The sequence below is a fragment of the Eumetopias jubatus genome, unplaced genomic scaffold (assembly GCF_037043125.1).
Source record: "Eumetopias jubatus isolate StellerSeaLion01/CBP00866 unplaced genomic scaffold, mEumJub1_p1.0 scaffold_7, whole genome shotgun sequence".
Taxonomy (NCBI): Eukaryota; Metazoa; Chordata; class Mammalia; order Carnivora; family Otariidae; genus Eumetopias; species Eumetopias jubatus.
Window position 1 is genome coordinate 48,688,104 of NW_028274813.1, and position 24,621 is coordinate 48,712,724.

Consider the following 24,621-nt stretch of genomic DNA (forward strand, 5'->3'; position numbering starts at 1 on the left):
CAGCCCTTTGTTTGTAGTGTCATTTGCAGATATCTTCTCCCATTCCATGGGTTGCCTCTTTGTTTTGTTGACTCTTTCCTTTCCTGTGGAGAAGCTTTTTATCTTGATGAAGTCCCAAAAGTTCATTTTCGATTTTGTTTCCCTTGCCTTCGGAGATGTGTCTTAAAAGAAGTTGCTGTGGCTGATGTCGAAGAGGTTACTGCCTCTGTTCTCCTCTAGGATTTTAATGGATTCCTGTCTCACATTGAGGTCTTTCATCCATTTAGAGTTTATCTTTGTGTATGGTGTTAGAGAATGGTCGAGTTTCATTCTTCTGTACATAGCTGTCCAATTTTCCCAGCACCATTTATTGAAGAGACTGTCTTTTTTCCATTGCATAGTTTTTCCTACTTTGTTGAAGATTATTTGACCATAGAGTTGAGGGTCCATATCTGGGCTCTCTATTCTGTTCCATTGGTCTGTGTGTCTGTTTTTGTGCCAGTACCGTGCTGTCTTGGTGATCACAGCTTTGTAATATAGCTTGAAATCAGGCAACATGATGCCCCCAGCTTTGTTTTTCTTTTTCAACATTTTCTTGGTGATTTGGGGTCTTTTCCGACTCCATACAGATTTTAGGATTGTTTGTTCCAGTACTTTGAAAAATGCCATTGGTATTTTGATCAGGATGGGTGTTGAAAGTATAGATTGCTCTGGGCAGCATAGACAGTTTAACAATGTTTATTCAGATCCATGAGCATGGAATGTTTTTCCACTTTTTTGTGTCTTCTTCAGTTTCTTTCATGAGTGTTCTGTAGTACGTAGAGTATAGATCCTTTACCTCTTTGGTTAGGTTTATTCCAAGGTATCTTATGGTTTTTGGTGCTATTGTAAATGGAATCGATTCTCTAATTTCTCTTACTACAGTTACATTGTTAGTGTATAAGAAAGCAGCTGATTTCTGTGCATTGATTTTGTATCCTGCCACATTGCTGAATTGCTATATGAGTTCTAGTAATTTGGGGGTGGAGTCTTTTGGGTTTTCCACATAAAGTATCATGTCATCTGCGAAGAGAGAGAGTTTGACTTCTTCTTTGCCAATTTAAATACCTTTTATTTCTTTTTGTTGTCTGATTGCTGTTGCTAGGACTTGTAGTAATATTTTGAACAATAGTGGTGAGAGTGGGCATCATTGTCATGTTCCTGATCTTAAGGGAAAGGCTCTCAGCTTTTCCCCACTGAGAATCATATTCGCTGTGGGTTTTTCATAGATGGATTTTATGAACTTGAGGAATGTTCCCTCTATCCCTATACTCTGAAGAGTTTTAATCAGGAAAGGATGCTGTATTTTTCAAGTGCTTTTTTGGCATCAGTTGGGAGGACCATATGGTTCGTCTCTCTCCTCTTGTTAATGTGTTCTATCACATTGATTTGTGAATGTTGAACCACCCTTGCATCCCAGGAATAAGTCCCACTTGGTCATGGTGGATGATCCTTTTAATGTACTGTTGGATTCTATTAGCTAGGATCTTGTTGAGAATTTTGGCATCCATATTCATCAGGGATATCAGTCTGAAATTCTCCTTTTTGATGGGGTCTTTGCCTGGTTTGGGTATCAAGGTAATGCTGGCCTAATAGAATGAGTCTGGAAGCTTTCCTTTTTTTTCTATTTTTTGAAACAGCTTCAGAAGAATAGGTATTATTTCTTCTTTGAGTGTTTGGTAGACTTCCCCAGGGAATCCATCAGGCCCTGGACTCTTGTTTTTTGGGAGGTTTTTGATCACTCCTTCAATCTTGTTACTGGTTATTGGTCTATTCAGGTTGTCTTGTTTCTGTTTCTGTCTTGGTAGTTTATAGGATTCCAGGAAGGCATCCATTTCTTCCAGGTTGCTTAATTTATTGGCATATAGTTGTTGATAATAATTTCTAATAATTGTTTCTATTTCCTTGGTGTTAGTTGTTTTCATTCATAATTTTATTAATTTGGGTCCTTTCTCTTTTCTTTTGGATAAGTCTGGCCAGTGGTTTATCGATCTTATTAATTCTTTCAAAGAACCAGTTTCAAGTTTCATTGATCTGCTCTACTGTATTTCTGGTTTCTAATTCATTGATCTCTGTGCTAATCTTAATTATTTCTTTTCTAATGCATGGCTTAGGCATCATTTGTTGTTTTTTCTCCAGTTCTTTAAGGTGTACAGTTAGTTGGTGAATTCGGGATTTTTCAATTTTTTTGAGTGAGGGTTGGATGGCTATGTATTTCCCCCTTAGGACTGCCTTTGCAGTATCCCATAGGTTTTGGACTGATGTGTTTTCATTCTCATTGATTTCCATGAATTGTTTAAGTTCTTCTTTGATTTCCTGGTTGAACCAAACATTCTTAAGCAGAGTGGTCTTTAGCTTCCAGGTGTTTGAATTTCTGCCAAATTTTTTCTTGTGATTGAGTTCTAGTTTTAAAGCATTATGGTCTGAAAATATGCAGGGAATAATCTCAGTCTTTTGGTATTGGTTGAGACCTGATTTGTGACCCAGTATGTGGTCTATTCTGGAGAAAGTTCCGTGTACATTTAAGAAGAATGAGTGTTCTCTTGTTTTAGGATGGAATGTTCTTTATATATCTATGAGGTCCATCTGGTCCAGTGTATCATTCAAAGCTCTTGTTTCTTTGTTGATTTTCTGCTTAGATGATCTGTCTATTGCTGAGAGTGGAGTGTTGAGGTCTCCTACAATTAACTTATTATTATCAATATGTCTCTTTATTTTGGTTAACAGTTGGCTTATGTAGTTGGCTGCTCCCATGTTGGGGGCATAGATATTACAATTGTTATATCTTCCTGTTGGATAGACCCTTTAAGAATGATATAGTGTCCTTCTGTGTCTCTAACTACAGTCTTTAGCTTAAAATCTAATTTGTCTGATATGAGAACTGCTACCCCAGCTTTCTTTTGAGGTCTGTTGGCATGAATGATGGTTCTCCATCCCTTCGCTCAGTCTGGATGCATCTTTAGGTTCAAAATGAGTCTCTTATAGACAGCAAATCGATGGGTCCTGTCTTTTTATCCATCTGCAACTCTGTTCCATTTTATGGGAGCATTTAGGCCATTCACGTTGAGAGTGATTATTGAAAGATATGATTTTATTGTCATCATGTTACCTGTGAAGTCCTTGTTTCTATAGATTGTCTCTGTAAATTTCTGTTCTGTATCACTCTTGGGGTCTTTCTCCTTTTATATAACCTCCCTCCGTTAATATTTGTTGCAGGGCCGGCTTAGTGGTCACATATTCTTTCAGTTTCTGCCAGTCCTGGAAGCTCTGTTAGATTTCAGTTTCTTGAGTCCAATCACTTGTTGATTGATTTTTCCACTTCTCAAAATGCTGTTGCATTTTTCTTCTCTCTTTCTTTCTTTTCCTCACATCTCTGTTGATGAATGGGATAGACCTGTAATTTTCATTTCTTCATAATGTTCTTCTTAGGATTGGTCTCAAGGTAACATTACCTCATAAAACAGATTGGGAAGTATTCCTTTATTATTTTTTTAAAGATTGTATTTATTTGAGAGAGAGAGAGGGAGAGAATGAACAGGGGGGAGTGGCAGAGGGAGAGGGAAAGAGAAGCAGAGTTCCTGCTGAGCAGAGAGCCCGATGTGGGGCTCCATCCCAGGATCTAGAGATCATGACCTGAGCCAAAGGCAGACGCTTAACTAACTGAGCCACCCAGGCGCCCCTGGGAAGCGTTCCTTTATCAGTTGTCCTTGGATGTTTGACAAAATTCCACCTGTGAAGCTGAGTAGTCTTGAAGTTTTCTTTATGGGAAACTTTTTCACTATAGATTCAGATTCTTTAGTACTACTCGGATTGTCTAATTCTGGTTAGTAGTATCTTCCTAAGACTTTGTCTATTTCTAAGTTTGGAATGTACTGCCATAAAATTATAATATTCCACTTAACTTTTTAACATCCCTATATTCTTTAATATCCTTCCCTTTTTATTTATGATAGTTGTTATTGTGCCTTCTCTTTTTCTTGATTAGTCTGACCAGAGGATTTTCAGTTGTATTAATCTTTCAGGAACTAGTTTTGACTGTTGATCTCCTCTATTACCTATGTGGTGTCTGTTTTATTATTTTCCTCTTTTGACTTTTCTTGAAGATTCATTTGCATTTCCCTTTCTGATTTCTTGATATGGAAACTTAGTTCATTGATTTTTTTTTTTTTCTCCCAGCCTCTTTTCTTTTGTAATATGTATTTCAGGCAGTAAATTTCCTTCTAAGCCTGGCTTTAACTTTATCTAAAAAGTTTTGTTATATTGTATTTTCATGATATTTCATGTGAAAATGTTCTTGTGATTTCTTCACCCATGCATTATTTAGAATTATGTTATTAATTGCCAAGCCTATGGAGCTTTTTTTTTAAATTATGTTACGTTAGTCCCCATACATTACATCATTAGTTTTTGATGTAGTGTTCCATGATTCATTGTTTGCGTATAACACCCAGTGCTCCATTCAGTACATGCCCTCTTTAATACCCATCATCAGGCTAACCCATCCCCCCACCCCCTCCCCTCTAAAACCCTCAGTTTGTTTCTCAGATTCCATAGTCTCTCATGGTTTGTCTCCCCCTCCGATTTCCCCCCCTTCATTTTTCCCTTCCTACTATCTTTTTTTTTTTTTAAACATATAATGTATTATTTGTTTCAGAAGTACAGGTCTTTGATTCATCAGTCTTACACAATTCACAGCCTATGGAGCTTTTTTAGTTCTCTTTTTGCCATTGATTTCTAACTTAATTTGCATAATGTTCAGAGATGGTATTCTGAATTATCTCAACCTTTTGACATTTGTTACTGAAACTTGCTTTATGGTACAGCATATTTGTGGTCCACTTTATTTACAGATGTTTCATATGTAGTTGAAATGAGCGTTTTATAGTTATTGAGTGCATTTCTCTAAATATCAATTAGGTCGCATCCATTAATTACGTTCAAATCGTTGACATCTTTGCTAATTCTTTTTTTAATGATTGTTTTTTCAGTCACTGAGAGTTGTGTTAAGAATCACATAATTGTGCATTTGTTTCTCCTTTTACTTCTGCTAGTTTTTGCTTTATATATATGAGGTGATAAAAATATAGAGCTGTTATCTTTCCAGTGAATTGAGCCTTTTATTAACTCTAATCAAATGTTCTTTTAACTTGTAACTTCTTTTTCCCTTCTGTGTGAGATATTAAAACTAAATTAGCTTTATTTTGGTTAGTGTTTGCATGATATATCTTATTCCATCATGTTTTTTCAATTTTTTTATATTCTTTTATTTTAAAGGAATATATATATTATTTTCCAGTCTGACAGTCTGCATTTTATGTGAAGAATTGACTACATTTACATTTAATGCAATTTCTGATACATACGGGTTTAAATCTAACCATTTTACTGTTTGCTTTCTATTTGTCCCATTTGTTCTTTATTCTTGTCTTTCTGCCTCCTTTCATTTTTTTTCTTTTAGTTATATGCTCCTTTACTAAGATAATTACAGAATACATCCTTATATTTCCCATTTTCTGTCTTTATAGGTTTATGTCATTTTAGAAACCTCTTTACCATCAATAGGGCAGTTGTTAAATAAGTATAGTACATCCACTCAGCAGTGAAGATTTTTTTTTTTAAAGATAGTATTTTTAAGTAATCTCTATACCCACCATGGGACTCGAACCCACAGCGCCAAGATCAAGAGTCACATGCTCCACCAACCAGCCAGGTGCCCCAAGAAGACATTTTTAAGTGAAAAAAGAAAGCATTTTCAGAATAGTTTGTATTGTGTCTAAAAGAAAAGGTTTAGAATAGGCATTTTATTCTAGCTTTTGTATGTATAAAGAAACTCCAGAGAGGGAAACAGAAAGCTAATAACAATGGATTCCTGTTTGGTAGTGGTAATAGGACTGAAAGAGGATGCAGGATCTCTCACCATACTTTTGTATAGTTTTTAAAATTTCTGAAATGTGTATATGTATTAATAAAAAATCAGATTAGAAAACAGGGATAATTTGGGGAGATATAAAGGAGTTTAGTTTAATGCCTGTGCTTAATCTATCATTTGTAACCAGCAGGTTTTAAATTGTGGATTAAGTCATAAAGATTATCATCTTGGTAGTCGGGTGTAATATAGGAAATATTTCTATTCATCTCTGTGTCATTTCTAAATGTCATATAAATACACTCTTTACTTTTTATCATGATGGTATGTATTAATCATAAAAACCCAAATTATTTTGCCTCTTGAGAAAAGTTATAATTTTATACTTCTAAAGGTAATTTTTGCTCTATAAAAAAAGTATAAAGAATATCATATATGTAAACATTCAGTTGAAGACAGAATGGGAAAACTTTTCTTTCTTACCAGTAGCCCCAAAACCTAGCCAGTGCCCCACAAAGGGACCATGTGACATTTTATGCTTTTGCTTTGTGTAATTCATTGTTGTGTTTACCTTGAGTTTAAGAAGACTCTGTATGAGAGTGAGATAAGGAGAGAACATACTTTTTTTAAACATAGAATTTAATTACTTTCTTTTAAAGAATATCGTAAGGCAATTTGTATTACAAGATTTCAATAAAATTCAGTTTGATGAAGGATAGCTTCATTGGGTTTTTTGGTTTTTGTTTGCGAAAAGGATGTGAATTCAGGTGACTATAAAGGAAAAGAATGTTAACTTTTTTCTTTCAATTTGATAGGTTTGAGAAATTTCTGTGGTTCATTAGCTCAGAGAACTATCTAATTATAGGTGGACGAGATCAGCAACAGAATGAAATAATTGTGAAAAGATACTTGACAACAGGTAAGTAAGATTAAAATTTTAAAGAATTTTCTCCTAAGTAATTGGATCAGTTACCTCAGTATGAGATACAGATTTTCATCTTACACTCCTTTGCTTGACAGGTTTAGTTGGTAGGAAGAGTTTCATCTTGGTGGCTTATGGTTTGTTGAATATGTGCTTTGACACTTAATTCTCATTTTAAGTGAATAGTCCTAAAGTAGTAGTGCTGAGCTACTCTGTAGTATTGGAATTTTGATTCTCTGCTACACTGACAAAACAGCTTTCAGTCCTCCAAAGTCATTGTATGTCAAAATTTTAATTTTAATTTTTAATTTAGTGCTGAAGGTTGTGACTTTTTTTCACATTTAGGAACAGGACTTAAGCCCTGTGGTGTAAGGCTTCTCATTTATTTTTGTTTGCTGATAACCACCACCTCACTGTGGTTGAACCTTCAGTGTGGGTATCTGAAATCAATAATTAAAGCTAATCTGTTGTCCACTGAAGATCCCAAAACAGGAAAGAAAGCAACAGGGAACAGGTTTTTATAATGGTGCTCAGGGTTTGGTCTCTTGTCTTCTGTAGCTCTGTTCATTGTGAGCTGAGCCTTTCTTGGAGCAGTATGGGTTTTTCTCTTCTTTGAGTTTCAAATCCCAGACGAACTGTCATGGCATGCAGTGGCTACTCAGTTTACCTTTTAGGAACCATGCACTTCCCTTTTCCCTTAAAAAAAAGAGGAAAGATCTCACTTCCACATTTGTTTGTTCATTTGGTTATTCATTGGTATCACACACTTAGAATACAATCGAGGCCCTCATTGTTGACTTGCAAGCCTCCTGGCTTCTTCTCCAGCCTCATTTCTTACCACTCTTCCCTTAGTCTGGCCTTCTGACTGCTCTTCATACATGTCAAACATCCATGGTCCTCAGGACCTTTACATTTGCTAGGATGACTCATTTGCTCCATGTGTCTCTCACTTTCCAGCAGGTTAGCCTAGATTGGCTTACATGGTAACTCAGCAAGTTTGAGAGAAAAAGAGGAAGCACACAAGGACTATTAAGGTCTAAGCTGAGAATTGGCACTTGGTCACAGCTGCCACATTCTGCCAGGGCAGGTCATGGGGCAGGCCCAGATATGAGGGATGTGACTCCACCTCTTGAGCAAAGAGGTGTGGATTGCAGGGGAGAGAGGATCTGACCATTTTTGTAATCTACCATATTAGCATTGCTTTCCTATAAGAAAGCTTGTGAGAGCCTCTCCAGGGGTGGGAAATGGACTTTTCCTTATATGCCTTCTTAATACCCTTTGGATTTTGAACCCGTTAAACCCGTTTTTTTTTTTTTAAAAGAAAGAAACAGGACTTAAAGTATTATTTCTCATCTGTTTTTAAGGGGACATTTATGTACATGCTGATCTTCATGGAGCTACTAGCTGTGTAATTAAGAATCCAACAGGTAATATATTTTTCTTTATTATTCAGAACTTTAATTCCTTTCTTTAAAATATTTTTAGTATAACTGTAAGACAAAAATAGTTAATAGAGATAAAGGACACTTTATAATGATAAAAGGGTCAATTCATCAATAAGATACAACTATTTTATATATATGTATTTTAAGATTTTATTTATTTGTCAGAGAGAGAGAGACAGAACACAAGCAGGGAGAGTGGCAGGCAGAGGGAGAAGCAGGCTCCCCACTGAGCAAGGAGGCCAATGTGGGACTCGATCCCAGGACCTGGGGTCATTACCTGAGCCAAAGGCAGACACCCAACCAACTGAGCCACTCAGGTGTTCCCATCACTAAGATATAACTATTGTAAACATATATGCACCCAACAACAGAGCCCTAGAATTAGCCATGAAGCAAAATCTGACAGAATTGAAAGGAGAAATAGGCAGATCAACAGTAATAGTTCGAGACTTTAATACCTACTCTCAGTCGTGGACAGAATAACTAGGTATAAGATCAACAAGGAAATAGAAGATTCTATAAGTTAATATAGAATACAGAATAGAAGATTCTGTAAGTTAACTCAACCTAACACATATCTCTGGTATTCTCACCTAACAACAATAGACTACTCAAGTGCGTCTGGTATATTCTCTAGGCTAGACCATGTAATAGTCTATAAGACAAGTCTTAGTAGATTTAAAGCTACTGAAATCATACAAAGTAAGCTTTCTGACCATAATGGAGTGAAGTTAGAAACCAGTAATAGATGAAAATTTCAAAAATTCACAAATGGGGGCACCTGGGTGGCTCAGTCGGTTAAGCGACTGCCTTCGGCTCAGATCATGATCCTGGAGTCCCGGGATCGAGTCCCACATCGGGCTCCCTGCTCAGCAGGAAGTCTGCTTCTCCCTCTGACCCTCTTCCCTCTCCTGCTCTCTACCTCTCATTCTCTCTCTCTCTCTAATAAATAAATAAAATCTTTAAAAAAAAAAATTCACAAATGTGTGGAAATTAAACAACACAATCATAAGTAACCAGTGTCAAAGAGAAAATGACAGGGAGTGTTAGAAAATACTTTGAGATGAATGAAATGAAACACAATATATCAAAATGATATGAGTTGCAACTAAAGCAGTGCTTAGTGAGAAGTTTATAGCTGTAATGTTTATAATTTAAAAAGGAGGAAAGCTCTCAAAAATGAAAGTGTATACATAAGATCTAGAAAAAGAATAGCAATTAACCCATAGTAAGGAAAGGAACTAATAAAATTTAGAGTGGAAATAAATGAAACAGAATAGAAGAACAGTAGAGAAAATCAGTGAAACCAAAGTTGGTTCTTTGAAAAATATCAACAAAATTAGTAAAACTTTAGCTAGACTGACCAAAAAAATAAGAGAATATTCAAATTCCTAACATTAGGAACACAAGGGGGGACATTACTACCAACTTTACAGAAATCAAAAGGATTTTTAGAAGTTCACTAGCTTCCTCTTGGAAAACACCGTTTTAAGAAATACTCGTGTGGTGTTCCTTGTGGTGAAGGTGCAGTAAGACAGCAGAACTCTGTTTTCTCTCCTAAGTGGCTTCTTTAACCGAAGAAGGAACTTTTTACTGGGATAAAAATTAGATCTATAGTCTATATCTGGAGCATTTATTAAATACCTTTGGGATCTACATTTGTTGAAGGGAAAAAGGATTGTGAGGGCATGTTACATACAATTGAATAGCAACAAATTAAATGACCTAGATGAGACAGGCTCATTCCTAGAAAGACACAGACTACCAAAACTGACTCAAGGAGGAATAGAAAATCAAAACAAACGTATAACAAATAAAGAGATTGAAATAGTAATTAAAAAAAAAAATACCTAGGGGCACCTGGGTGGCTCAGCCGGTTAAGTGTCTGCATTGAGCTCAGGTCATGATCCTGGAGTCCTGTGATCAAGCCCCATGTTAGGCTCCCCGCTCAGCAGGGAGCCAGGGAGCCTGCTTCTCCCTCTCCCTCTGCCTGCCGTTCTGCCTGCTTGTGCTCTGTCAAATAAATGAATAAAATCTTAAAAAAAAAAAATACCCAAAACAAAAAACATGCTCACAAAGAAAATTATGGGCCCAGGTAGCTTCACTGGTGAATTCTACCAAACTTTTAAAGAAAATTGAACACAAATCTTTCACAAACTCATCCAAAAAATAGAAGATATGGGAAAACTTCCTCACTCATTCTGTAAGGCCAGTATTACTCTAATAACAAAACCAGACAAAGACATCACAAGAATTGAAAACTACAGACCAATATTGCTTATGAATAGACACAAAAACCCTCAACAAAATATTAGAAAGCTGAATCCAGCAGCATATTAAAAGGATTATACACTATGACAAAGTGGGATTTTTTTCCCAGGAATGCAAGGTTGGTTTAATATATGAAAATTAATCAGTATAGTAAAGTGTATTAATAAAGGACAAAAACCACATGATCATCTCAATCGATGCAGAAAAAGCCTTTGGCAGTAATCCAACACCCATTTATGATAAAAATACTCAACGAACTAAGAAGGGAGCTTCCTCAACTTAGTAAAGAACATTTATGAAAAACCCACAGCTAACATCAGACTTAATGGTGAAAGACTGAAAACTCTTTGCTTAAGATCAGGAACAAGATAAAAATGTCTGTTCTTGTCATTTCTATTCAACCTTGTATGGAGGTTCTTCTAAGTAGGCCATTAGGTAATAAAAAGAAATAAAAAATACCCACATTAGTAAAGAATAAGTAAAGCTATTTCCGTTTGCAGATGGCATGATCTTATATATTTAAAACCTCAAGGAATCCACCAAAAATTATTAGTTAGTAAACATGTTTAGAATGTTTGGGATACAAGGTCATTATATGTAAATCAGTTGTAGTTCTTTTTTTTTTTTTTAATTTATTTATTTGAGAGAGAGTGTGCACACATGAATGGGGGAGGGACATCGTGAGAAAATCTTCAGGCCAACTCCCCACTGAGCATGGAGCCCAACTCAGGTCTTGATCTCACAACCTATGAGATCGTGACCAGAGCTAGAACCAAGAATCAGATGTTTAACTGACTGAGCCACACAGGCTCTCCCAAGTCAGTTGTATTTCTATATACTCGCAGTGAACAGTACTAAAGTAAACCAATAAAACATTCATTTATAATAGCATTAAAAAGAATAAAATACTTAATAAATTTACCAAAAAGAAATGCAAGACATACACCCCAAACTATAAAACATCATTGAAAGAAATTAAAGAAGACTTAAATGAATGGAAAGACTTGTAGTGTAAGGATTGGAAGTCTTGATGTTGTTCTGATGGCAGTAACTCTATAGATTGATGTGATCCCTCTCAGAATTCCAGCTGCCTTTTTTTTTTTTGCAGAGATGGGTAAGTTGATCCTAAAACTCACACAGAAATGCAAAGGATCTAGGTCAGCCAAATCATTTCTAAAAATGAAGGACAAAATAGGAGGACTCACACTTCCTGATTTCAAAACCTCCTACAAAGTAACAGTAATAAAGACAGGTATTGGTATGAGGATGGACAAATAGATTACTGAAGAGAATTGAGATTCCTCATTTCCAGTCCATTGACTTTGAACAAGTATATGAAAGCCATTCAATGGGGATAGAATAATGTTGTCAACAAGTGGTGTTTGGAATACTAATATCCATGTACAGAAGAATAAAAGTAAGACCCCTGCTTCACACCATTTATAAAAATTAAGTGCATCACAAACCTAAACTTAAAAGCTAAAACTATAAAACTGTTAGAAGAAAATAAGGCATAATGAATCAGGAAGTCATTTCTCAGACATCAAAAGCATAAGCAACAAAGAAAAACAGGTAAATTGGACTTAAAAGCCTTAATTCAAGGGACGTTCTCAAAAAAGTGAAAAGACAACTCACAGAATGAGAGAAAATATTGGCAAATCATTTATCTAATAAAGAACCAGTATCCAAAGAACTCTTAAGTCTCAACAATAGAAAGGAAAAAAACAAAAACAATTTTAAAATGACAAAGGGTCCAAATAGATATATCTCCAAAGATACAAGAGTGGCTAACAAGCACATAAGGTCCTCAGCATCATTCATCATTAGGAAAATGCAAATAACCACAAGGAGATACCACTTCACACCCAGTACAATAGTTATAAAGAAAAAATAGACAAAACAAGTGTTGGTGGGGATATCGATATTGGAACCTTTATATGCTGCTGATGGGAATTGAAAATGATTCAGCTGCTATAGAATAGAGTTTGGCGGTTCCTCAAAAAGTTGAACATAGAATTTACCATGTGACCTAGCAATAACACTCCTAGTTCTATAGATATGACCACACTAAATATATTTGCACATATACTTAACAGCATTATTTATAATAGCCAAGAAATGGAAACAACCTACATGTTCATTAGTTGAGGAATAAACAAAATGTGGTATGTTGATATAATGGAATAGTATTCATTCTTAAAGAGATGAGGTATTGGTAATTGCTCTAACAGGGACGAACCTTTAACATGTGATGCTAAGTGAAAGAAGCCAGACACATATGATTCCATTGATATGAAATTCCAAAATAGGCAAATCCATAGGGACAGAGTATATTTGTTATTGTCATGGGCTGGGAAAGTGGAGAATGACTATTAATGGATATAAGATTTCCTTGGGGGATGATGAAAATGTTCTGGAATTAGTGGTAATGGTTAATAGGTTTATGAGTATACTAAAAACCACTGGATTATGTACTTTAAAAGGGTGAATTTTATAGTATATAAATTACATCACAATTAAAAGATTTGAAATCTAACTGTAGGGTTATATTACTAATATGCTTTTTGCTTTGATGATTTTGGTGATCTGTAGTAATTCTGGGAGTCTTCAAACTTTGAATAGGCTTTTCTAAATTATTCTATCTGGAATGAAGTTAGAGTTATTAATATAAGTGACAGGGCATTTCTTCTCTGATTTACTTAGACCATTAAAAGCCTGCTTTGTAAATATATTTTTATTATTTATTTTTTATCTTATTTTAATGCCAGTATAGTTAACATACAGTGTTATGTAAGTTTCAGGTGTACAATTAGTGATTCAACAATTCTGTGTATTACTCAGTGCTCATTAAGATAAGTGTATTCTTTTTTTTAAATTTTATTATGTTAATCACCATACATTACATCATTAGTTTTTGATGTAGTGTTCCATGATTCATTGTTTGCATATAACACCCAGTGCTCCATTCAATAGGTGCCCTCTTTAATACCCATCACCAGGCTAACCCATCCCCCCACGCTCCTCCTCTCTAGAACCCTCAGTTTGTTTTTCAGAGTCCATCGTCTCTCATGGTTCGTCTCCCCCTCCGATTTCAGCCCCCCTTCATTTTGCCCTTCCTACTCTCTTTTTTTTTTTAACATATGTTGCATTATTTGTTTCAGAGGTACAGATCTGTGATTCAACAGTCTTGCACAATTCACAGCGCTCACCACATACCCTCCCCAGTGTCTATCACCCAGCCACCCCATCCCTCCCACCCCCCACCACTCCAAGATAAGTGTATTCTTAATCCTCTTCACCTGTTTCACCCATTCCCTTACCCAGCTCCCCTTTGGTAATCATGTGTGTTCTCTATAGTTAAGAGTCTGTTTTTTGGTTTGTCTGGTTTTTTTTTCCCCTTTGTTTTTTTTTTAAATTCCACATATGAGTGAAATCATATGGTATTTGTCTTTCTCTTGACTGGTTTATTTTGCTTAGCATTATACTTTCTAGATCCATCCATGTTGTTGCAAATGGCAAGATTTCATTCTTTTTTATGGCTGAATAATATTCTGTTGTGTATATATACGTGACATCTTCTTTATCCATTCATCTATTGATGGACACTTGGGCTGCTTCTATAATTTGACTATTGTAAATAATGCTGCAAGAAACATGGGGTGCATGTATCCTTCTGAATTAGTGTTTTCATATCCTTTGGGTAAATACCCAGTGGTGTGATTACTGGATCATAGGGTAGTCCTATTTTTAGTTTTTTGAGGGACCTCCATACTGTTTTCCACAGTGGCTGCACCAGTTTGCTTTCCCACCAACAATGCACAAGGGTTCCTTTTTCTCCACATCCTTGCCAACACTTGTTGTTTCTTGTGTTTTTTATTTTAGCCATTCTGACAGGTGTGAGGTGATAATTCATTATGGTTTTGATTTGTATTTCCCTGATGGTGAGTGATGTTGTAAAATACATTGTTAATAAAAAAATAGTAACTTTATGTAATATTGAAAGAAAAATATGGTATCATTATTTAAGATGTAAGGAGATCAGATCTGTCATGCTGCATGTAATTTTCTTATATTGCTGTGTAGAAAGTCTGTACTTGGGTACTGAAGCATTGCAGTGTTGTTATTACAGGAGAACCCATTCCCCCTCGGACCTTGACTGAAGCAGGCACAATGGCACTTTGCTACAGTGCTGCTTGGGATGCACGAGTTATCACTAGTGCTTGGTGGGTGTACCATCATCAGGTAATAAGGGCTGTGGTCTTTTTTCTTAATTTATTAAGAGCTATTGTGTACTGGGACACCTGGGTGGCTTAGTAGGTTAAGTGTCCGACTCTTGATCTCAGCTCAGGGCTTGATCCCAGGGTCATGGGTTCAGGCCCCATGTTGGGCTCCCAAAAAAAAAGAAATAAAAGAGCTATTGTGTACCAAATTTTGAGGGTATAGACGTGAACAAGGCAAAGTGCCTACTTTGAGATGACGTTTTGGTGGTGGAGAAAAATACATACATAACGTCTGGTAACAAGTGCTGTAAAAAATTTTTCTTGAAAGTGGAGTAGGCAGTAGAGAGTGATAAGGGCTACCATTTTGAATGAAGTGTCAGAGAAGGCCTTTCTAGGAAAGTAAGATGTGAGCAGACCCTAAATGAAGAGAGCAAATGATTCATGCAGTTATACAAGATGACAGATGTTCCAGTTATGACTGGCATACTGGCCTAAAAAATCTTTCTCCTCTTCATCTTTGTTGGAATTTTCTGATTTCTCTTTGGCCCTTCCTGAAAAATAGCTGTATCTGGTGGTTTTTTATTCACTTGGTTTTAGTAATTGTCCTTCTTAAATGCTATTTTACTTGATGCTACTTCACTCTATATTTGACTTCCCCTTGCTATTTCATATTTTCAGTAATTACAATTGATAACGATGTACTTTTACAAGGTCCTAAAGCTATGCAGCAAGGTAAAGAATTCAGTACTGTTGGGGCGCCTGGGTGGCTCAGTTGGTTAAGCGACTGCCTTCGGCTCAGGTCATGATCCTGGAGTCCCGGGATCAAGTCCCACATCGGGCTCCCTGCTCAACAGGGAGTCTGCTTCTCCCTCTGACCCTCCCCCGTCTCATACTCTCTCTCTCATTCTCTCTCTCAAATAAATAAATAAAATCTTAAAAAAAAAAAAGAATTCAATACTATTATCCTCCCTTAGTTTAAATTTACATCTATTTATATTCATTATTTTCTGCTGTGCTGTGATACTGTGTTTTCAGGAAATTAATATCACTCAGATTATATTTTCTGTCTCAGTACTGTTATAAAAGTAGTTTTAATTCTTTTATTGAATTGGTTTTTAAGGGTGAAATTAGTGTGCTTTAGTCCCTCCAGTATCTATGACAAAGATACTCTCAGATTTGGGGGTTTCACAGATAATATAAAATTTTATTTATTTTTAAAGATTTTATTTATTTATTTGACAGAAGGAAAGAGAGCACAAGCAGGGGGAGCAGCAGGCAGAGGGAGAGGGAGAAGAAGGCTCCCCACTGAGCAAGGAGTCCGATGCAGGGCTCGATCCCAGGATCCTGGGATCATGATCTGAGCTGAAGGCAGATGCTTAACCATCTGATCCATCCAGGCGCCCCGATAATATAAAATTTTAAAATATTATGCAATTATCTTCTTACTTTGCCAAATTAGAATACATTTTTAAAAATCTATCATCTTTTTCCTAAAATGAAAGGTTATTTTACTACCCCAAAAACAGTACTTCAGGAAAGGATTTTATTTAATAAATATAGTATTAGTAAATATAGCTTTATGATACAAGCATATTAAACTGTCCTTATTTTTCTCATTATATCTCAAACCAGAGGAAACATGTGGACAAGTTCTGGCTCTAATCCATGGCATTTGAAAGTTATTGGTGTAGTGTATCCTTAAGTCTTTTCTTTTTTACTGCCAAAGGTATATCTGTCTTTGAAGAGATATTTTGGCGTTGAGAATTTTTACTAAATTATAAACTTTTTAGGAGACAGTGCTATTTACTTGAATATGACTTGACTTTATTCAGTGAAAATTTTAAAAACGTATTTCTTAAGACAACAGTATAATGTGGTGTTGTACTCCTCAGGTGTCTAAAACAGCACCAACTGGAGAATATTTGACAACAGGGAGCTTCATGATAAGAGGTAATGACTTGTCGGTAGGTTATGGAGATAGGTTTGAGGACCATTGTTAATAATATTTTCAGAACAGAAACTATTCTGATTTCATGTATGAAATCTGTTATGAAATAAGGGATATTTTGTGCTGCTATGGCAAATTTAGCATTTGTCCTGTCATCTCCATATGTATTTTTCTTGATGAGAATGTGCTTTCACATAAAGTTATAAGGGTAAGAATGTATAGCATGACCTTTTTTCTAAAAATAGATTATTCAGGGCTTGACTAACTCAAAGATGAGAGCAAGTATTTGTATTTTTTCTTTCTTAATTCCTGTTCCTATACATAATGCCACATTCTGTGAATGGGAAATGTTCCTTCATGACAGAAAAAAGACAAAATAAGTGTCACCACCAGTGTCAGATAATTTGCAAGCATGAAATGGAAAAAAAGGGATTTTTTTAACATTTATGCTTATTGTCTTTTATAGGAAAAAAGAATTTCCTTCCTCCCTCATATCTAATGATGGGGTTTAGTTTCCTCTTTAAGGTATTCTTCAGCTTCTTTGTTATTTTTTTTCTGAGTTTCATGAATCTTAACTAAAGTTCTGTCAGTGAAAAAGAACTGTTTCCATAGGTAGATGAGTCTTGTGTTTGGAGACATCGGGGTGAACGAAAAGTCAGAGTGCAGGATGAAGACATGGAAACACTGGCGAGTTGTGCAAGTGAACTCATATCGGAAGAAATGGATCAACTAGGTAGTTTACAGATTTTAATAAAATAGCTTATAGTGTTCCCTATTGCCTAATTTATCTTCTAGATTCTTAGAAGATCATATCTACTTTAGGATAATTGAAATTTCAAAACACTTGTTATTCAGTTTTACTGAATTTTGTTTTTGGCAGTATTAAATATACTTGTTTTAGTGAATTATAAAGTGTTTAATTGGATCTGTAACTAATATACTATATAAACATATATAGTGAAACTTTAATATTTAATGGGTCAGACACAAATGTGTTTAGCAGAGATAGACTCAGGTATTTACAAATGAGCATTTACTTTTGGATTTAAGAATTAGAAGTGATACAAAGATGAGTGCATAACAAGTGTAATTTCTCACATGAGAATTTGGCTTGATTTAATAATACACTTGCTTCAAGTGGAGAGCAACTGTGGTTGCTGAAATAAATTTACCCATCTACCTAAAAGAACTAGGGAAAGTATGCCCTCTATATTATTTTTACAGTTATTCTCCTAGGGTCATTCCTTTTTAGGACTAATAGTGCATTGTTTCATTTATGACTACTGTTGGCATTACAAGATTTTTTAAATTTTCACGATGTTCCTGATACTATACAAAATTCTGTATTTACATTATTTTTAATGGAATTAAAAATATTATTATATTATATTAAAATATTATAATAGTAATATTACTACTAAACAGTGTTTCTTTTGAGAAAGTGTGAATACCTTCTGTGTGCCAGTTATATTACTTGTCTCATTTCACTTCTCATGTGCAAGTTACAATAACAGCTGCAGAATTTATGGAATTACTTCTCTTGTCCTCCTTTCTGGAAATAGCTAACCAAGACAAGTTAGAGTTTTCATTGTAGAAATGGTTGCAATTCCAAGAAATTTATATAGTATCTTGGAGAGCATTTATTCCAGCCAGTTCATGATACAAGAGTATCCTTTTGTCTGAGTACCCTTTGGGGATGTTCGGGCTTTTTTTTTTTTTTTTTTTTGGTGATCTTTTGGAGAAATGGAATCAACAGAATGCTTTTTTGAAGTTTTCGAGGTAATCATCTAGCTTTGTTATGGTGGTATCACTCTGACTTAGCTTATGATATCTACAGATGGAGGTGAGAGTAGCAGTGAAGAAGATAAAGAGGAATCACACGAAACTCCTGTGGAAATGGAACTCATGACTCAGGTTGACCAAGAGGATGTCACTATTCAGAGTGGTGGGGATGAGCTAACTGATGAACTACTTCAGGAAGAAAGCTCTGAAGATGAAGGAGAATCTGAAGATGTAGTAAAAGATCAGGAACCTGTTGGTGAAATGAAGGATGAAGGGGAAGAGACATTAAATTATCCTGATACTACCATTGACTTGTCCCACCTTCAATCCCAGAGGTAATTAAAAATGATTGTTTTATAGCTGGCAATGGTGGAAGAGTTAATCCTTCTAAAATAATACCAAGGTTGACTGTAGTATGTTTACCCTCCATTGTCTACAGTCTTATTACCTGTTCACCATTTGGGGGGTGGGGTAGATTTCTCTAAAGAAATTTCCAGGATCAAGGGTAGAAGAATATAGTAAACATAAAAGTGGCCAAAGTAGGTCAGAATAGAAACAAGTGTATGAGTATAAATGCTAATAATGTAAGAGAGGCAATTCCATTAAAAAAATTTAAGCATTTTAATCTTTATTTAAAGCCTTACTGGTAGATCACCAAGTAAACGATATCATGGTTTTAAAAGCTTTATCACTAGAATAGTTAAGAACAGCTTAGGAGTCAAGCCAGAATTGAGTCTTAGGGTATGTCCCTGGGCAAGTTACTCTATGTCTGAGCTTCAGTTTATTTCTCTGTGAAAATGGAGTATTACCAACCCCCATAGGGTTTTGGTGAAGATTGTATGTATGTAAAGCATCTGGCAGTGCCTGGCACATAGTAAGTGTTCAATACATGTCTGCTATTTAAGAATATATTTAAAAGTGTGAGATGAGCAATATGATTTTTAAAAATTTTATCAACGTGAAAATTTGTAGATTGCCAGTAATTAAGGCTATGATATGGGAATGTTTGCGGACTTTGTAAATGAATACCTCTTACAGGCTAGTGGATGCCTCTTTCTGTTTATTTTCATAGGTCCCTCCAGAAATTGGCTTCAAAAGAGGAATCTTCTAATATGGTAAGCTATTTTCAAAGTTTTGTGAAGAACACCATGTCTTTCTCATTGAATCATTTTCTACTTTTAATTTTACTTTCTGGAAAATTAATAGTAGTGATGTTATTGTTTGTATTTGCTTGTGTTTTTTTTTTTGTTTTAATTTTAATAGAGTGACAGTAAATTACAGAGCCGGAGACATTTGTCAGCCAAGGAAAGAAGGTAAACATATTTGTGTTATCTAACTGGAAAGCATGTAAATTTTTTTTGATTACCGATGATTCAGTTACAACAGATGACTTGGAGGTTCTAAAGACCTCCCTTATTAAAATTAACAAGATTTGGCATAAGCCTTGTTTAGTTCTTAATGAGCTCTATACAGGTTTTTTTTGTTTTAGGCCCCTAATCTGTCACCACAGTCAGTGAGATAGATCAAGTAACATGAGACAGACCTTTGTTACATAAATCTGTGCATTAAATAGGCTGGTTCTAGGATAATATTGGCAGGAATAAACAGGAATACTTGAAAATGATTAGGAAAGTTTCATTTAATAGAGAAGATTTTTTTCTTTAACATAGAAGGTCTCAGGAGGCAAACAGAAAGGCAGAAGGAAAGGGACAATTGAGATAATCACTATAGGGTAAAAAAAGGCTTTATAAAGCTAGTAAAGCAGTCCAGGAAGAGACTCTAGAGTGGAATGGATAATAAACCCTTTTGTTTGAGAAAGATGGTCATTAAACAGTTTCAGCATACTCTCTGAGGACACAGCATTATGCTAGATACTGAGTATACAAAGAGGTAAAAAATAAGAAAGTTTGTGTCTTTAAGGAGTTTTTGAGTCCTGGATTCAGGAAAGAGCCATACGGAGGGATATAGTAGTCCAGGAGTAAGAAATTGCTGTGAGGCCAGGTGTGTTGAGAATGCCATTAGAAGTATACCTTGAAAATCTATCAGGACTAGGTAAATGAAGATAAGAAGGTCAAAGATTCCAAGGAGAATTAGCATGAACAAAGCAGGCAGGGATTTGGAAGTAATATGCATAGTGCTTTGGGGAAATGATAAGTAGACTGAGGTGAAAGGGGCAAAAGTTCACATTTGTGAACTGGTAGATGGTAAGATTGGCAAAGTGAACTTGGATCAAAAGTGGAGAACTGATTAGAATGATAAGCTTTCAGACTTAATCCTGAAAGTGATGTGAGGAGCACTTTTGGAAGATTTTAAATGGGAATGTGAGATAGGTAAACAAGGAAGATTAATCTAGAAGTTCACGTAGAACAGTTTATGGGGGAAATGCTGGAGAAAGGTCTGGGTAGGAAGTGACGAGGACCTGCAGTGGGAATAGAAGAGATTGCACATCAAAAATACCACAGTAATAAGATTTCCCCTTTCCCCTTCTTTGTATATCTTTATCCATTTATTTATTTAGCTAACCTATCACCATATTTTATTGAATACCTGAGGATCTGCCAAGGCCATGCTGATACACAGACTACAAATCCCAGTGCCTGGCCATCAAGATGTTGAGGCTACTGAGTAAGGATAAGTCAAGGGTGACAGTATGTGAAGCCTGGATGACAGAAAGAATGATAAATCCATGAGAGAAAAGTTTTCAGTTTTTTCCTATATGCTGATGGGCGCTGCTTTTATACTGTAGCCTGGTGGTTTTGAAGTTAAGCAGAAGCCTTGATCGTTTATATATTGTACATGTTCCCTGTCCCCTGTAGTATTTTAGGGCACTAAGAATTAGATGTTCCCATTTCATTTCTATTTAGGGAAATGAAGAAGAAAAAGCTTCCAAGTGACTCAGGGGATTTAGAAGTGATCGAGGTAAAGGACAAAGAAAAAGAAAATACTCTACACATTGAAACTCATGCAGACGCAAGCAAACGTGCCCCGGCCGTGCAGCCAATGAAACGAGGCCAGAAGGTAATACAGCCTCGGGCCGAGCTGCTAGAGTGCATCCTCTGTGGGCCATAAAGGAGTTGTGAGCTGCTGCTTACCTTTTTAAAGTTTAAGTGAAACAAAAGATGTAGGCAAAAAAATAATCCTATGTGACTTCCTTTTAATGAAAATAGTTAAAAGAGATAAGATTTAGGGAACATAGAGATCACTGTTCTGTGTTCCTTTAACATCATCTAGATAGACGCTCTTATCTTATGTAGAAGAGGAATTAGAAGTATAGACTTTTAGAAGTGTGAATTATCAACCTTTTATAGGTAGTTCTTTGTGCCATTTAAAGAAATCTTCAAAAATTTATAAATTTATTTGGGCCCCAGCTAAGATAAGGACAAAAATCTAGGTGAGGCCTAGAGGTCTATAGTTTTAAAAAATTACTAGGTAATTTGGATATGTAGCCCACATAAAACAATCACCAGTTAAGAAAATTCAGTCTTGGGGCGCCTGGGTGGCTCAGTCGTTAAGCGTCTGCCTTCGGCTCAGGTCATGATCCCAGGGTCCTGTGATCGAGCCCCACATTGGGCTCCCTGCTCAGCAGGAAGCCTGCTTCTCCGTCTCCCACTCCCCCTGCTTGTGTTCCCTCTCTCACTGTCTGTCAAATAAATAAAATCTTTAAAAAAAAAAAAATTCAGTCTTAAGAAAGCCTTTATCCAGCTTAGCTTCTGCTGCCTTGTTTCCCGTTCTTTCTCTATATGTAGATCCTGCCTCCAACCAAATGCAAGGACTTGTTATTACTATACTATACTGTCCTGTCTTTTTCTTATACTCCTGCTTTTCCTATAAAATTCACTTCTTTTAAGACCTTCAAGTTGTACTTTATTTCTTCCCCACAGTTCTTGCTTAAGCTGAAAGAAATCTATCTCTGAATTACCTTAGAAATAATGTTTGCATTTAGAATATGTTGCATTAATTTCTCTTTACTTTTACATGTGTCTTCTTTTCCTACTAGGTGGTAAATTCTTTAAGGCTAAAGACTATGGTTTATCCATCATTTTAGCCTCCATATTGTTTATTATAATGGTACCTTCTCAGAATTTTTGACAGAATAAAAGCACCTTTTCTTTACAAACATTTGTTGACATTTTTTAACTGCTGAATTTTTCCAACTAAAGTCTTTTGATTTTGTAGAGTAAAATGAAAAAAATGAAGGAAAAGTACAAAGACCAAGATGAAGAAGAACGTGAACTCATCATGAAATTGCTGGGGGTAAGTAACATCCAAAACCATTTTCTTTTTTTTTGTTTTTAGATTTTATTTATTTGACAGTGAGAGAGAGAGCATGTGAGCGTGTGTGTGCAAGCCAGGGGAGCGGCAAGCAGAGGGAGAGGGAGAGGCACAAGCAGACTTCCCGCTGAACAGGGAGCCCGATGTGGGGCTTGATCCCAGGACCCTGGGGTCATGACCTGAGCCGAAGGCAGATGCTTAACCAACTGAGCCACCCAGGCGCCCTCTTCTTTTGCTTTTTAAGGGGCATCCAGACCACTACCTATCCTATGCTAGGATTCAATACATTTTGTTAAAATATTGACAATATTGAACATACCGACACTTTTTTTTTAAGATTTTTTATTTGTTAGTGCGCACACGCAAGCAGGGGGGAATGGCAGGCAGAGGGAGAGGCAAGCTTCCTGCTGAGTAGGGAGCCCGATGCGGGACTTTATCCCAGGACCCTAGGATCATGACCTGAGCCGAACGCTTAACCAACTGAGCCACCCAGGTGCAGCCCCTTTTTAAGATTTTTTTGTCAGAGAGAGCTGACATTATTTTACCTCTATGAATTAAAGTCTGCAGGTTCAAACAAAGAAGAAAAAGGGAAGAAGGGGAAGAAAGGAAAAACAAAGGATGAACCTGTGAAGAAACAGCCCCAGAAACCTAGAGGTGGACCAAGGGCTTCCGATAGCATAAAGAAAGAAACTCCCTCCCTTGAGGTTGTAACTCATGAGTTACAAGACTTGGCTGTAGATGATCCACATGACGACAAGGTAGGGCTACCACACATATGTATGTGGGCTTTCACTTCATTTAAGGTCACTAACCTCCTCAGGGTTCCCAGGACCCAAGGCTTACATAAGTGCTAAAACCAGGACAAGTGGTAATCTTATTCTTAATGGAAGGTCATCTTAGAAATACAACCTAAAAGACTAAATTTCCAGGATATAAGTGTAAAAATGGTCGTGTCCGTGATAAAAAGTTTTTTTACAAGCCTTTAGAAAATAATTTTATGGAGAGGCTTTATCTGATTCTAATGTGGGAACTTAGTTACAATAAGACAAATAATTCGGATTGTCTTGAAGATGAGTAGAAAGTAAATTTGCACTTCTCTAGATTTTTCTATAGGAATATATGCTGTATTATCTTACATGTTTACAGTGCCTGTGCAGCTCAAGTGCCAAGTGCCCTGGTTGAAAAACCAGCAAGAAGTGAACATTTATCCAGTTAAGACGGTTGCCTAATTATTCTATCAGCTGAATACAAGCCCAGCTTTAAGTATATCTTCTTGAAATCCTGAGCAAAGGATTTATTACTTTATAAAACTGGAAAAAATTTGGCTTCACTGGTATTTGTATTTATAGCTGTTAAAGCTTTGGTTAGAATCGTGAGCTCTGTTCAGTGTAGGTAATGCTTACAGGGATTCTCAATGTGTTACTGTTTTCTTCTTTCCCTGAACATTGTTACTCTTTTATAATATGACAACCCATTTTGATCCTCAAATTTTTATACTGTTCTCATATCTGTAATTCTATAAACCAGAGACTCATAAATATTGAGGTCTTATGAATTATACATAAAAAATCTATTTGGAAATAATCTAAGAAGAGCAAACAAAAGTAAGTTTACCTTAATATGTGAAAAATTTATCCTAGAACTATTGAACGGAGACTAAATAATAAAAGTTCTGTTCACCAGGATTCTCCATTTTCCTTTGGCAAACATACCGAATTTAGTTGTCATTTTAAATTACCATTTTACATTGAAGATTGTCATTTTACATTTAATTTCACTGTTTTAGCATGCACTCCATGTGAGTTTTTTTTTAACTTTGGAAAACAGTGCTTTTTCTCTTTCAATGGCATTGCTCTCTAAAATGGGAGATGCAAAAT

General features: G+C 35.9%; 1 protein-coding gene across 4 annotated transcripts in view; it reads left to right on the forward strand.

Annotated features, from left to right (window-relative positions):
• NEMF (nuclear export mediator factor) overlaps nucleotides 1–24,621 on the forward strand; it is a 58,307-nt gene that overhangs the window by 24,968 nt on the left and 8,718 nt on the right. For all 4 annotated transcript variants that reach the window (XR_003609813.2, XM_028106128.2, XM_028106199.2 and 1 more), the window contains 12 exons: nucleotides 6,700–6,803; nucleotides 8,171–8,233; nucleotides 14,652–14,764; nucleotides 16,635–16,692; nucleotides 17,157–17,215; nucleotides 17,303–17,423; nucleotides 18,528–18,807; nucleotides 19,545–19,587; nucleotides 19,736–19,785; nucleotides 21,337–21,490; nucleotides 22,649–22,726; nucleotides 23,305–23,502. Coding sequence is in view for 3 of the 4 variants with exons in the window: in XM_028106128.2 (XP_027961929.1) it covers nucleotides 6,700–6,803; nucleotides 8,171–8,233; nucleotides 14,652–14,764; nucleotides 16,635–16,692; nucleotides 17,157–17,215; nucleotides 17,303–17,423; nucleotides 18,528–18,807; nucleotides 19,545–19,587; nucleotides 19,736–19,785; nucleotides 21,337–21,490; nucleotides 22,649–22,726; nucleotides 23,305–23,502 (1,321 nt within the window). In the remaining variant the exon portion in view is untranslated. The remainder of the gene's footprint in view (nucleotides 1–6,699; nucleotides 6,804–8,170; nucleotides 8,234–14,651; nucleotides 14,765–16,634; nucleotides 16,693–17,156; nucleotides 17,216–17,302; nucleotides 17,424–18,527; nucleotides 18,808–19,544; nucleotides 19,588–19,735; nucleotides 19,786–21,336; nucleotides 21,491–22,648; nucleotides 22,727–23,304; nucleotides 23,503–24,621) is intronic.